At 40.0% G+C, this 14,912-nt stretch overlaps 1 protein-coding gene across 1 annotated transcript in view; it reads left to right on the top strand.

Annotated features, from left to right (window-relative positions):
- TMEM164 (transmembrane protein 164) overlaps positions 1 to 14,912 on the top strand; it is a 1,027,811-nt gene that overhangs the window by 966,747 nt on the left and 46,152 nt on the right. The window contains exon 5 of the mRNA XM_044057200.1: positions 10,622 to 10,722. Coding sequence (XP_043913135.1) covers positions 10,622 to 10,722 — 101 coding nt within the window. The remainder of the gene's footprint in view (positions 1 to 10,621; positions 10,723 to 14,912) is intronic.

Raw genomic sequence — 14,912 nt, 5'->3', positions numbered from 1 at the left:
TCAGCTTGTGAAACATATAACCAAACACAACATCATCTTCAACACCCAGCATGGTTTCAAGCCTAACCAAGGTACTACTACTGCCCTCCTCAACTTTACCAACCTAGTAAACCAGTACAGAAATGAGGGCAACCTTGTTTCTTCACTTTGCTGCAACCTTTCCAAAGCATTTCAAAGCTCCTGCCTGAACTGCAACTCTAGGTCTCACTTACTCCTCCTCTTGGTTTCAGTTACTTATTCAGTCTTCAGAAGGCAACCAAGTGGCAGCAAAACATTTTAACTAATGTGTGTTGGTGTTCCCCAAGGTTCAGTACTCAATCCCCTTGTATTTAATATTTTTATAAATAAAACTTAAAACCTCTACAACACTTGACACTTGTACAATACACTAACAGTTCAACCCTTATCTGCCCTGCCTCATTCATAACAAAATTACAGGAAATCACTCTTTCACTGTCTTAGTCACTTTCAGTCACTTTCAGTCTTTCACTGACATGGAAATATTGCAAAAAAAAATTCCAACCTGCTGCTTAATGTAAAAAAAAAAAAAAAAAAAAGCTTATGCTATTTACTTCAAAACAACACCTTAACCAGAAACACACACATTACCTCAAGTAATAACACAAAAATAAAAACCTTAAACCAAACTAAACTACTTGGAGTCATAATAAATGGCAACCTCAGATTTGATCACCACATACTTCATTCGATCAAGAAAACTGACCAATAACACTGCTTCCTCTATAGGGCCAAACACTACCTGACAAATCAAGCAAGAATTACTTTAGCAGCAACATGCCTCCTTCCTTCCCTAATATCAGTACTCCATATACAAAATAAAGCAGCCTCCTGCTGCTACACAATAGCTAAATGTGCAATCAGCCAACCTTAAAACACACCACTACCTTACACTAAAATAATTAAACGAGCTTGAATTTCCAAACCAGTTGACATACTCGCAGCTAATCATTCCCCACAGCCTCCTATTGTACTCCAGATAAATGCCCAGCATTACAAAATACTCTACTGTACTATTAGTCCACTAGAGACCTTCATTCTAGCAATAAACGCTTTATGTAGCAGTAAGACATTCAACACTGCTGAAGGCTTTCTGTACTCCTATTATGTGTCAAAACACTGGAATGGAATCCCTACAGAGTTAAGAAAGCTTAAATAGTTTCAAAACTTTGCTTAAACTGCACCTGTGCCAGAGATGGCTCTGTTCATATTGCTCACATGGCTAGCTTTACTTATATTTTCTCCCAACTCTTGCAGCTACTTTGCTTCCCAATCTTTTGTACCTTATTGCTCCTTCTCCTCATACTGCACTGATTTCCTAAACTCGTACTCTTCCTGTTTCTCTCACACCCCACCAGTAACTACACTTCTTCCTATGTCCATTTATCCTCCTGCTCATTTCCATAATGTCTTCTTTCATATCTCTTATCAATTTTAAGCTGCATTACTTGTCTGTCTGTAAATGATCACTAACCTCAAAAACAACCCACTTTGATCTGTTCCCTTCAGCCATCATGTTATAACTACATTAGCTATTATTGTATTTTATTTTTCTTTCCAATAATTAGCCAATTTGTTAATTTCTCTTTTTTGTGTTAAAATGCTACTATATTCATGTAAGAAATATTTAAAAATCATGTTAATACGCTTGTGTACAGATGTTTTACCCTTGAATTATAAATGTGCATCCTATGTAACTTGGATGTGGAGCCTTTTTTCCCAGGCCTCTGCTGAAAATGGGTTGTACCCAGTCGGACTTTTCTTGGTCAGTAAAGACTAAGAAATAAATTCTGTCTTGGAAAAACTGTAGTGCTGGCAACAGTGTGCTAGCAGATTCTCAGAGCTGCAGGCCATCTTGGGTAGATTCCAAGTTCATAGCTTAAACAAGTTTGTTATATGTATTTATTGAGTTTAATCGCTCTTTCAGTAAAGGAGCTGAATATCGCATAGGGTGACCTTGTCAGTTTTAGGAGATGTATTCAGCACCAGCATATACTGCTATCTTTTGTTGTGGTCCTCTTCACCCTGACCTTCAAGCCCCTGCCTCACTTTGCTGACTCATTTGAAGCAAGAGTTGAGTTGTCAAGCTCTGCGGAAAATTGTTGTCCATGGGTGGTTTGAATTTTTGTATTGTGCCTTGCACATAATCCTGCCCCACATGTGGAATACAGTAACTTCAGAGCACAGCCTTTTCACACTTGATCTGTCTTGTGTGTTCTGAATTTATTTTGGCAGAGCTGGAGTCCTCTCTTCCCACCACAAGATGTAACCCCCAGGTGGGAATCTCTTTCCTTATCCATGGTAACATGAGTCAGGAAAATGCCACTCATTTCTGTCTCAGCCAATTCTACAAAGACTGATTCATCTGTTCAAAATTGGGACTCCTGCATTTCTGCTTTCTTTTAATTAGTAATCCAGTGTTGTCTATTTTTGTCTGATTCAACTATGGGTTGTCAGATCCGGTCCTATTCAATCTCTGCACCTGCTCTAGCTTATCAGATCCAGGGCTCTGACTACTCCCTTTCCAATAATTCCCTCCACTCCACCTTAGTAACTCCAGTCTCATTTGCCACCTGAAGACTTCAGTCACTTCTGCGAGGGCTCGTCAACACTCGTATCCATTGTGATTTTTTGCTAAGTTTCAATGCTCCTCCCTCTACCGAGAGATTTCTGTCTCTAGTTTCTAACTTTCTAATTAAGATTCATATTAGAATTAGATTTTCTTTGATAAAATAGGATTGTTTGGTATTAATATGTTGTATTTTTTTTCCCAACATTGCTGTCCCGACCGGATCCGAAAAATCTTTGGTGAAGGAAACTGTTTCTCAAGTCCATCCCCTTCTTGGTCCTGGTTCTGTCTGGATCTGGTGAGTATGAGATTATACTCTTCCCATTCTCCAGGAGTTGCAGTATTCAAGACCACCTTTGGTGCTATCATCTACCTGGTCATCCAGAAGTTGCACCAAACAAGACATCAACAGGACGATGAGGAACTCCCTTAGAATGCAGATCTAGTTCGGGATTCTTTCAGTACCGTCACCTGAGAACGTACTGAATCTTGGGTCAGCAACCCCTCCTTTTCCTTCTCTGGTCCTGGTCCGCCCTTTAGACCAGACTTTCTTGGATCCGATCTTTCCTGTAGCGCCTTTGCCATAGACAACGGTCCGAGTTACTTTGACTCCAACAGCATCCCTTCTTCTGTTGACTACAGTTTGTTTGGATCCGTAAGAGACTTGGAGCTGAAGCTTCAGTATCAGGGTTCAAGGGGATGGGTCAACACTGAAGTTGTCAGAATCATTCATTCCCCTCAAAGTCTTGGCACTTGAAAGCTTGGCTCTGAGGTCAGCTTTGAAGTCAGAGCCCATTGACTCCCAAGGCATCTGTTTTGTATGAGCATAGGAGGAAGCCTTTGGAGCTGATGGCGACTTTGGCCTTTGAGGCTTTTGAAAGGGTCCTGTCGATGTTGAGGGGAAAGGCGGTTTCATCCAAACCCCAGCAGGATTCTGCTTCTACTTCCTGTCACCATGTAAGACCTTGATAGTCGGTCACATAGGTCTCTCAGGCTACATGCTAGTTTAGCTCCCTGTGAAGGCATCAGCCAAGACCTCTGAGGAGCAATAAATGCTGTTTTGCTTCATAATGGGTCACTAGTTTGTGGTCTTCTACAATTTTGCTTTTCCTTCGTGGTTTAAATAGTTTAGCTCCCAGTCTGATTTGAAACCTTCAGATCTCTGAATGGAACCTATTTGTAAGAAGCAGATGTGCAAGCGGAAGCAGACAGACTCTTCTCCAGAGTCTTTAACTGAAGGCACAGATTTAGATGAAAGTGAAGACTCACCTAAATCTCTCTTAGAAGTGCCTTTGGTGTGCTCCTTGAATTGATGAAGCAGAGAAGGGTGGTAGTTCATTGATAATCCTTTACCAGATGAGTCTGTGTTCCTGGAAGCATTTGGTTCTGGCTCAGTATCATCCTAGTGTTGCCGCCCGTTGACCCTCTCATTGATCTTCTGGCTCAACAGGCTTAGAAGAACTGTCTTAAAAATAAACTAACAGGATTTTGGCAGCACCAAAGGAAAGAAAGCATTGGAGCAAAGATCCACCAGTGGATGTGATGGTCAAAGGAGATTTCCTCGCTCTGTCCCCTTAACAGGGGAGTATAGGGCCATGGACCATTTGGGAAATTGATGTGCTCTTCAGCGATCTTTACACTTAAAGCACTGAGTTAATTTAGCCTATGTCACCAGATTTCAGAGTGACCTGACAAAAGAGCTTTCCAAGTCTTTCTCAGATAATCTACTTGCAGATGTACAGAAGACTGTGGACTCCTAGCTTTCGACCATTTAGTCTTCCAGCATAGCCATGTGGCTTTCTAAAGCAGCTGATGGCATGGCTAGAGCAGCAGGTCAGTATGCCTAGGTGTGTCTCTGATTTTGCAGGAATCTTTAAGATGTCCATCAGTAGCCCCCTTTGATGGCTCCACTCTCTTTGGACCAGAAGTAAGAGAGACACTAACCAGGAGTCAGCAAGATGTTAAGAATGTCTCTACCGTGAGAGTCTGTTTCTGCATCCCTCAAAGCCTTTTCTAGGGATCAAAGGGATGGGAAGAAAATGTGGTTCCCTAAATCACAGAGTTCTTATCCTGGCTACCCTGGGGAGAGACATGCTCATGGCAGGGGAGGAGGCAGCTATAATGGCCATTGCCACTGAGGCAGAGGTGGACTGCACAATCAGGGCTTTCATGGTATCTTTACCAAGAAGTCCTTTCAGATCCCCTGAAGGGTTGCCTCACTGCTGCTCTCTAAAGTTAATTGGGGAATGCTTATATCTGCACCCACAAGCCTAGCAAAACGTATCAACAGATTCTTGGATGCTAAACTTAATTTCCTGAGGCTATTCAATTTAGTTTTTGCTTCCTCCAGTAAAGAGAAAGAAGAAAGTTCCTGATGTTCCACCCAGTCAGTGGGAACTCGCAGTAGCAGAAGTTTCCAAGTTGCTAAGAAAGATTCATTCAACCAGTCTCCAAATACCAGTTAGTGTCGAGAGTCTACTCAAGGTTATTTTTAGTACCTAAGAAAACAGGGGGCTTCAGACCCATTTTGGACAGGAGTCATTTACACCAATTTGTGAAACGGACAAAATTCTGGTTGGTCACAATTCAGTCCATTTTGCCTCATCTGAGGAAGAACGACTGGATGTGTTCCACAGATCTCCAAGATGTATACTGTCATATAAAGATAGAGAAGTGTTCAAGAAGATTTCTCCATTTCAAGCTGGGGCTAGTTATTATCAGTCCAGAGCACTGCCTTTCAATCTCACCACAGCCCCCAGTGTGTTTACATGGACAGTGGCAGTGGTAGCAGAGTATCTTTATCTTGTAGGGATCCATGTTTCCCCCATCTGATGAGTGGCTCCTAACCACTAATTCCAGTGCCCTGTTGTTGAACCATATGGACTTTTTGCTCCATCTGATGCATGATCTAGGGATCGCAGTCATCTTACCCTGACTCAATGGATAGAATTTATGAGATGCCACCACATTCAAGTTGACAGACCACCAAACCTCCTGACTCTAGAGTGCTCTGCCTGAGCCTCAGAGCCACCCAAGTACTCTTTCATCCTTCACCTCCAGCAAGACTAAGTCTTCACCTCTCAGGTGTAATGGCTTTCACTATCCTCATGGGTCCTCTATCCAGATTTTACATGAGAGTGCTTCAGTGGACTCTAGCGATGCAGTGGTTCCAAAATATTCACCTACTATATAGAAAAATTTGTCTCACTGATTTGCAGACAGTACATCTCCTGGTGGATAAAATCTTCAGTGACAGAAAAACATCCATTCTACATGGATCCACCTGTGGCTGTAGTAACCATAGATGCATCCCATCTAGAGTTGGGGGCAAGCATTTCAAAGGGAAGACAGTCCAAGGTACTTGGTCACACACACAGGTCAGTCTTCACTCCAGTATCTTGGAAATTAGTGCAATTTTGCCAGCATTGCAAGCATTCCAGAATGTCTTCACCAAGGGTATGATTTCTGTACAATCAGACATGTCCATAGTCTGGTACATCAACAAGCAGGGAGTAACATGCTCCTATGTCAAGAGGCCGTAAGGGTTTGGCAATGGGCATTGTCTTTCCATCACTTTCTAATAACAGCACATATACTGGAGATGTCGAGTGTGCTAGCAGACAAATTGAGCAGTATTATCTTTATGCCTCACAAAGGGGTCCCTCAGCCCAACAGTGACAACTAAGATTTTTCGGCGCTAGGGACAACCTTGCTGTGATCTCTTTGCATCCTACCTGAACAAGTGCAACAATTACTTTGCCCTGATCCCTCTGCAGGGACAGTCACCGAAGAATGCTGTAGTCCACAGTTGGCCCTCAGGTTTCTTCTATGCCTTTCCTCCATTGCCATTAATGAACAAATCCATACAGAAAGCAAGAATGTGCAAGGCCAAAATGATCCTCATTGCTACCTTTTGGCCCAACAAATGTGGTTCCCTTTTCCCTACTAGTACATCCAATATTGGAGTTGTACCATTATCCATACCTGGTAACATCCATCTGGATTGCCTCCTCCAGACCAGAAATCCATAGAGTTAACTGCTTGTTTCCTCCAGTTCTAACCTTAGCCAGAGATGTCAGGCTTCCCCCTTCAGTTGTTCAGACCTCATCAGTGCCTCAAAAATACTACACCAAGAAAATCTACCATAACAAATAGAAGAGAGTTTCCCTTTGGGCTATGTCAAAAGGTTTAGATCCCATTTTTTGCTCTTATCCCTTCCTTTTTAGAATTCTTGTGTGAAATTTTCCACAACAGCTTAAGTTATTCCCCTGCAAATGGCCATTATCTCAAGTTTCCACATAGGTCAGAATAACAATGCTGTAGCTTCCGTAAGAGTCTCTGAGGCTTTTCTGAGGGGAAGTTTTCAACTATAACCACCTATCAGAGATCAAGTAACTCCTTGGGATATTACTGTCATGCTGCAGGCATTGACTCAGTTACCCTTTGAGCAAGCAGCTTCAGCTGATTTGAAGTTTCTCTTGGAAGAAAATTTTTGTGGTGGCTGTTATGTCAGCCAGATGGATTTCAAAGATGCAAGCACTTTGCTGCAAGCCTGCTTATCTGGTATTTCATAAAGTCAGAGTTTCCTTGAGAACTAATGTATCTTTGCTCCCTAGGGTGGCATTCAAGACTTATCTAAATCAGTCAGTAAATCTATCAGTCTCTCTTCCCCAAATTCTCAAACAAAGGTGAATGCATTTTACATATACTGGATGTTCATAGTCAACCTGGGTTCTGTCTTCAGACTTTGAGTTGCAGTTTTGTTGCTTTCTCAAAGCCTAATTTAGTCAAAGCAGTTGCTAAGGTTATGCTTTTCAGATGGTTATCAGACTGCATTTCCTTTGTTTATAACTAAAATGGCCTGTCTCTACAATCTAGACCCAAGACTTGCTTCATAAGGGCAATGGCCACATCAACAGCCTTTTCTAGAAGACTTCCTATTGATACGTGTGCTACAGCAACTTGGTCAATTGTTCACACTTTTGTATCTCACTATAAACTAAATGTACAGTCCAGATCATACTCTTCCTTTGATTCCACCATTCTCCGGAACATCCTTCCTTGATTCCACCCAGGTATAACAGCTTGGGAATCTGTCATATGGTCGAATTGGACAAAGAGAGGCAACACTGGATGAAAATGTTATGTACTTACCATCACAATAGATCCATTTTGTCTGAATTTTGTCGTCTTCATCCTCTGTCCCACCTGCCCCCTCCAAATTGACACAGTTGTGCTTCTGGTGACCATGTAGTCCTCTGGCATACCCTGTCTGTGAGCAGTCCTAACTGATTGCCTTCCAATCCTACCTTTTTTTACCCGCATGCTAGGTTTAGTCTTGAACATAACTGATGTATATTATTTTCCTGGGCTAACCTCAATCCGAGGTACTAAGATGGAGTTGAGTGAATTATGGGTAGGGGAGGAGTCCGAGCCCTGTATCTGAGAAATTTCAGATTCCGTGCCGAGGTTGGATGAACAACTCACTGTTGAACCAGATGCAAATCAGACAACATGGCTCTATCTTTACCATAAGTACATAACTCGTGTATCTAGCCAACAGTAGGACAATATAATTGCTGTAAAATCAGGCAAGATCATGTGTAATGTTGGCTTCATTTGTTATGCTGTTGCAGAGGTCTCAGTCTTAAAGGAATGCTTTTATTGGAGTACCTCACAGAACAGTACAGTCTTAGCATTACTGTGAAGCTGACACAACTGTACTGTGTGCAACTTGCTAGTATAGCTACATTGTTTCCCTAATTGACTGAATAGGCATGTGTATCTTTTGTCCTTGTCCTACTGCTGGAACAGTGTGCACTTACATGTCTCTGTTTGTAACTTGATTAGTAAGGTATTAGACTGGCAACCAAATCAACTTGCAAACCAGCCTTTTTAAAGAACTGGCTCCCACTATAAATGTTCACTAGGCTTGTAAAAGTTATTTTTAAACCTGTCCTGGAAGTTGTTAACTACAGTTGTGCTTTGCTTGTGTGGGTGGGTGTGTGTGTGTGTGTGTGTGTGTGTGTGTGTGTGTGTGTGTGTGTCCGTGTGTGTGTGTAAAATCTCTCTCTCTCTATACACACACACACGTGTCTGTGTGTGTGTGTGTATGTATATATATATATATATATATATATATATATGTATATGTATATATGTACTGTGGTGGTGGTGCTGCGGTAGCGTTGTCGCCTCACAGTTAGACATTGCCCGTTCGATTCTCAGTTAGAGCGTCTTCTGTGTGGCGACATGCGTGAATGGGCGTTCCTTCATTGAAGGTTGTGTGTTAGGCCCAGCAAGCCAGCATGTCAATATCTACTGCTAATCATTAGCGGACCGGAGTTCCGCTGCGGCGACCCCTAACCGGGAAAAGCCGAAAGAAACAAACAAATATATATATATATATATATATATATATATATATATATATATATATATATATGGATCTACTTTAAAACAACAAAATCCTAAAATACCGACTGTATGTACATAACACTGAAACACTATGTGTTCAAAATACCGACTGTATGTACATAACACTGAAACAATTCATGTTCAGAATTTCAAATTATAATGTGCAGATGTTACATGTAATTCCCTTCACCACAGCAGCAATACTACAATAAAAAACTGTATACTTCAGAGAAAAACGATTATTTTTACAACACTGAACCACACATTCTTCTATTGTCAGAGTGATCCTTAATCTAACAAATCATCTTCACATTATCAAACTATTCACAATATCAAAACACTTCCTAAACCTTTGTTCTGCAGACCAGACTATCTAAAACCCACCTTGGGGGTGGGGGGTGGGGGTTAGATAGTCTGTTCTGGAGAACAAAGGTTTAGGAAGTGTTTTGACATTCTGAATAGCTTGATAATGTGAAGATGACTTGTTAGACTATGGATCACTCTGTCATTTAAAGAATGTGTGGTTCAGTGTGCTCACCCAGCCCCACAAAATCATTAAAACCAAAGCAAAGAAAACCCACTCTTGTGGGGGACTTTGCCCCCACACACACACCCCTAACTAAATATACCAACTTAGAGATCGCACTAGTGCGGAGGTAAGGGGCAATGGTCAACATGCTGGCCAAGTGATTACTTACTCGTAGTGATCTGCTGTTGTTCCAAGCAGTCGGTCTTCTGGGATTTTGGGTTTTTTGTCTCTGTCTTTTAAAAGTCGGGTATTTTGGTTTACTGAACTAGACCCATATAGATATGTGTACACATACGCATATATATAGAGACAGCGAGAGAAAGAGAGATGGATTTTCATGTGTTCAGCTAGAATTGCTATATATATCCAGAATTAATAATTGCTTAAATGGTCTTATGTGTGTTGGAAAGATACTGATTTAGTGCAGCTTAAATGAACCTTTTGTCAAGTTCTTATTTATAAGCAACTCAAGACATGCTTGCACAAGATACTTGTCAATTATGTGTTTCCCAGATTCTGTCCAATGTGTGACCTCCTATCTGCATGTGTTTTGAAATTTTTAATTTGTGTAGACATTGGTAGTTTAAAATTTTTGACAATCTTTTGCACTGACCTACTTGATGGAGATGATGATCACGTTATACCACCATAACTGGTGGAAATGAGTGCAGAAATAACTCAAAAAAATTAAATACTAAGCAGAAACAGAAATGGGTAAAAAGAGATACCTTGCACTCAGATAACATCAAATTCTGTTGTAAGAGAAGTAAAAAGCAACTATTTGGACACATTCAACTGATGGAATTTCTGCCTAGAACAGATGTCTTATAATTACAGAACAATTGAGCTTATTCTTATGGGAATGTTTTCTGTGAGCATCTGTATACTAATTTTGTTGTATTATCCATGCTTGAGAAAATGAGAATGTGTTAGCATGCTTTGCTTTTACTGTTTTTTTTTTTTTGTTTGTTTGTTTTTGTGAAATGCTTCTGCCTTGCAAACTGTGGGCCTACCCAGGTTGAGTCATGAAAGTTCAGTAACTTTTCTTAAATTTAATTATTATATCTTATAAATGCCTTTCTTTTTAGGAGCATATACACCTGAACCATTGGGGAATTTCTGGTGGGCCCTTCTATCAACAGGACTGCTTTTTTTATATCACTTCACTTTCTTACAGTTTCTAGGAATGGTAAGTAAACATTTTTACACAATGGCTTAAGTGCCACTTGGTTGGCTTGCTATTTTATAAATTGTGTGTTCCATCCATTCTGATCACTCGGTTGTTAATGTCACTTACATATCAGAAAAATAAAACTCTCAGATTAAATATAGTAGCAACAAAACTGTGAGGTTTTCAACCCATTCTGAACAGTATAGTTAATATGGGAGTAAACCACTACAGGGCTTAACTCGCCTTTACCTATGCTGGGAGAGTTATTTGACTGATAAGGCAGAGCCCGACTAAATAGATCCCCCACTCTTGGTGAATGTATGAATTGCCTGCATCCCTTCCATGGTATAATATAGTAATGACATTATTTGAAAAGAAACATTGAACCTTCTTTTAAATGACAGTCATTGTATAATTCCAGCTGTAAATCCACACACAAGACTGTATGATGTACAGGACATGGACCTGCAGGTGAACATTTTAATGCATTTGCATGTATTATTAAAAGGCATTTTGTTTCAGGGTTAGTATGGCTGCCACAGTTTATATGAATGCAATATATTGACAGACCTGGAGGGGGCCTTTGTAATTCAAGAAAGATAAAATTAAAGGTATGTTATTCACCAGAATTACCAAATAAAAACAGTCATGAGCTCAGCAAATAATCTAATTTCAATAAATATGGTTTTTGCTGCTTATCTGTAAATTCAAATGATAGTGACTGAAGTCTGCATTTCATTAGCCCACTGATTCTTTGTCCAGGGCAGCTACCAGTCTCAGAGAAGTGTATACCCTTTTTAACTTCCAGATTGGAATACATTGCTGTTTGAAAATGATCCCCTCACAGTTAGACATTGCCCGTTCAATTCTCAGTTAAAGCGTCTTCTGTGTGGCGACATGCGTGAATGGGCGTTCCTTCGTTGAAGGTTGTGCGTTAGGCCCGGCAAGCCCGTACGTAAAAATCTACTGCCAATCATTAGCGGACCAGAGTTCCGCTGTGGCGACCCCTAACCGGGAAAAGCCGAAAGACACAAACATATTGCCATGTTTTTAATTTAACCAGTTAGTTAATACAGTTTTAATAAACTTTAAATTTTGTAGTATTTCACTATAAAAAGAGTATGACTTTTGAGGCAGAGCTTTCCTTCAGATATGTTTTTTTTTGTGTCATACAGGCTCAGTCTGAATGCAAAGCTGCACATGCTTAACAAAATGTTGCTTTATTTTTAAAGAGCACTAGAAAAGAAGGCTGTGGAGTGTAAAATATTTTGGTGTAATGATATACAACAGCTTCAAACATTTATTTAAAAGTAGAGAATAAGCTTTCAAGAAGCTTGACTGCTCATGACAGAAAATCATTAGCCATATTAAAAATGACATTTTAATTAGTGTACCACTTATTTGCTTTTTTCTCATTAAAGGAAAGCTGTTGTAATTTGTATCCATGCCAAAAGAATAGTTACATCTCAAGTCATGTAAATGACTACTGTATTCTTTTCAAAAATACCATGTTACTTTGTAAATTAAGTACTAATGATGTCTTCTTATTCTGTACCATTTGCTGACCTAAAGCTTTCTGAGTGCATGTACAGGTTATTTATTATTCTTTACTTCATAAGAGGGGCTTACCTCCTATTCTCAGAGAGCTACAGACTTTGACATATTTAAGATAGTACTTCATGTATCAATGAATGTCCTGCAAACAAAGAGAATATTCAGAGCATTTATTTCATTGGAAGCATCCTTTCAAAATTCAGTAATATTAAATGTTTAAACATGACGTAACTATTTTCAATAAATGTTGTAAATAAGTGTCCCCATGGCAGTTACCCACTGATACCATTTCATAGACAAGCAAAGTTACCATATAAAAACATGGGTAAACTCAGTAGATAACCATGTTCATAGGTAGGTACTAGGCTGTTGGCCCTGGGGCCTATACAAGCCCAGCCAAAAAGGTACCCTGGCTTTTGTCATCCAAGAAAATTATTTTCTTGTGCCACTGTGGCTGTCACAGTTTATATGAATACAATATATTGACAGACCTGGTGGGGGGGGCCTTTTGTTTCAAAAAACCCTATAAATATTGCAAATAATTCTGCTCTTAATGCATTCTAATTTTATCTTTTTCAAGTTGTAATATATTTTCAAGCTTGTATCTGTTGTGGGTTTGGAGTATTTCTTACCTGGCCATCATTGAAAATGGGCTTTGGCTCATTTGGACTATCCCAGTAAAACGTAAAATAAGCATAAAAATCCCTCCCAACCAAATAATTATTTAAACCATAAGATTAGTGGGTTGTAATTAAGAATGTGCCAAGGTGTTTTTTGTTTTATTTTAAAGCTAGAAGTCTGTGTTTTAATAGTCTGTCATGAGACTGTATTGTACTTTCAAATGAGAGGATTATTTTTTCCTATCGGTTGAAAAGTTGTTTAAAATATTAAAAAAACTTTTTCAGTAGAGAAATTGTGTTTCTTTTTCTTTTGGGGGCTGGCATGTGTTTTGAAGTGTTTTTTTACTGTTTGTTTGTGAAAAAGTGATTTTTAAAGACTTAAAATTTTCACCAGAAAGAGGCACCATTTTCAGCTTGACCATGGGACAAAACTGTCTGTTCCAAGATGTGTCCTACCTCCAACCATAAAAAGAAAAAGTTAAGCAAACAGCCTTTGCTATCACAGCAGGCTAGCAGTTTGCCTTGCCTGAACGTGGGTGACTCTGCTGTGGCCATTTGTTGTACCTCAGACCACTCATCTACTACCCCAGATCCCTCTGTTGTAGCACTTACAGCAACTGTGGACCAGGGGTTACCTACATCCTCTGCAGGTAAGGGAGAGCCACTCTTGATCATCCTGGTAGAGGACATAGGGAAGTCTTCCCTGTTTTGTCACAATGTTGTGCCCATCTCTGAGGAAGCTACTGCTGCCATTTATAACACTGTTGGCCCCAATTTTTTTTGCTGTCCAAAAAAAAAAAAAAAAAAAACAGAAAACTAAATTGAGTCTCCATGTAGGCCTCTTCGAATTTTCATAGACAGGAGTAATTTACTTGGTCTGTCTCAAGGTTTTATTCAGGTTTTATTCCTTCTTATTTATTGCTTTCTGGTAAAAGAAATAAGGATACCCCCCTCCCTGAAGAGATCCAAGACTCTGAATCTGGACAGAAAGATGGAGGGATAGGTACAGTTTTTTTCTCAGTTTTCTGATTCAGATTCAGAGAAAAGCTCACTCTGATTCTCCATTTGGGATTCTTCTCTCCTTGTGACTATTTCCAGAATGTGCCAGTGTTTTCAGTGCGAGTACGCTGGGGTTTCTTAGTCCCTCAGAAAATTTTATGAGCTGTTATAGAAGGAAATTCCTGAAGCTTCACAATTTCTTGCAGTTCTGTCATCTTTGGAGGGTGTGTGTGTGCGTGTGTGTGTCTGCTTCTATATTTCCTGATAGCAAGGCTGCTGCCCCAAAAGAGGCAGATAAAATGTATAAAGTTTCTCTGTCTTTTTAACACTTCCTAAACCTGACCCAGCAGCTATAGCTTTATTTATTCCTATTGCTGGTAAACAGTCGGTTAATTCGTATCATACTCTTTTCTGATAAGATTGGGAAGATTATTGATGGGCACTGGGAAAGTAGCCTAAGCTTCTCCAACTTTGATTTTCAAAATTTTGAGTTGTTAGGCTCACATTTTAATGTTTAATCTGAAGTAGTTAACTTCATTTTGTCTGCAACCTGTGGGTATTCGGATCCGAGCCAGCAACTTTACAAGCATCTGCTCTGAGCTCCAAGCTCCTCCCTCTTATCCGTAACACACCACCATTTCCTGCCTTCCCCAGATCTCGTTTGCCACTTCGTGCATCAGCATCATGATCTCCGTAGATCTGAGCCTTAGGGTTATTTTAAGTGCTTTTTGGGGGGTTTTTTGTGTTGAGAGAGTTGGTTCCCTTTTCCTCCCCCTAATGCTTGTTCATTGGTTGTTACAAAAAAAAAAAAAGTTTATAGTTTTGTGAGGTAGTTGTTTTGTAGGCCCTTCCCTTCCTTATAGTGTGTGCATGGTCAGTAGTGTGTTGGGGTTTGCTAGGTGTGGCTGCTATTGTGGTAAAATGTCTGAACAGCCAAAACCGACTTTTAAAAAAATGGACAGTGTGTGGCCATAAGCTTTCACCAGCAGATGGTCACAATCTGTGTGTTGTTTGCCTGGGCGTAGCTCATTTATC

This window comes from Protopterus annectens, chromosome 15.part0 (genome assembly GCF_019279795.1).
Source record: "Protopterus annectens isolate FY-2018-M chromosome 15.part0, PAN1.0, whole genome shotgun sequence".
Taxonomy (NCBI): Eukaryota; Metazoa; Chordata; order Ceratodontiformes; family Protopteridae; genus Protopterus; species Protopterus annectens.
Note: the sequence above shows the minus strand (reverse complement) of the source record. Positions and strands in the feature narration are given on the sequence as shown.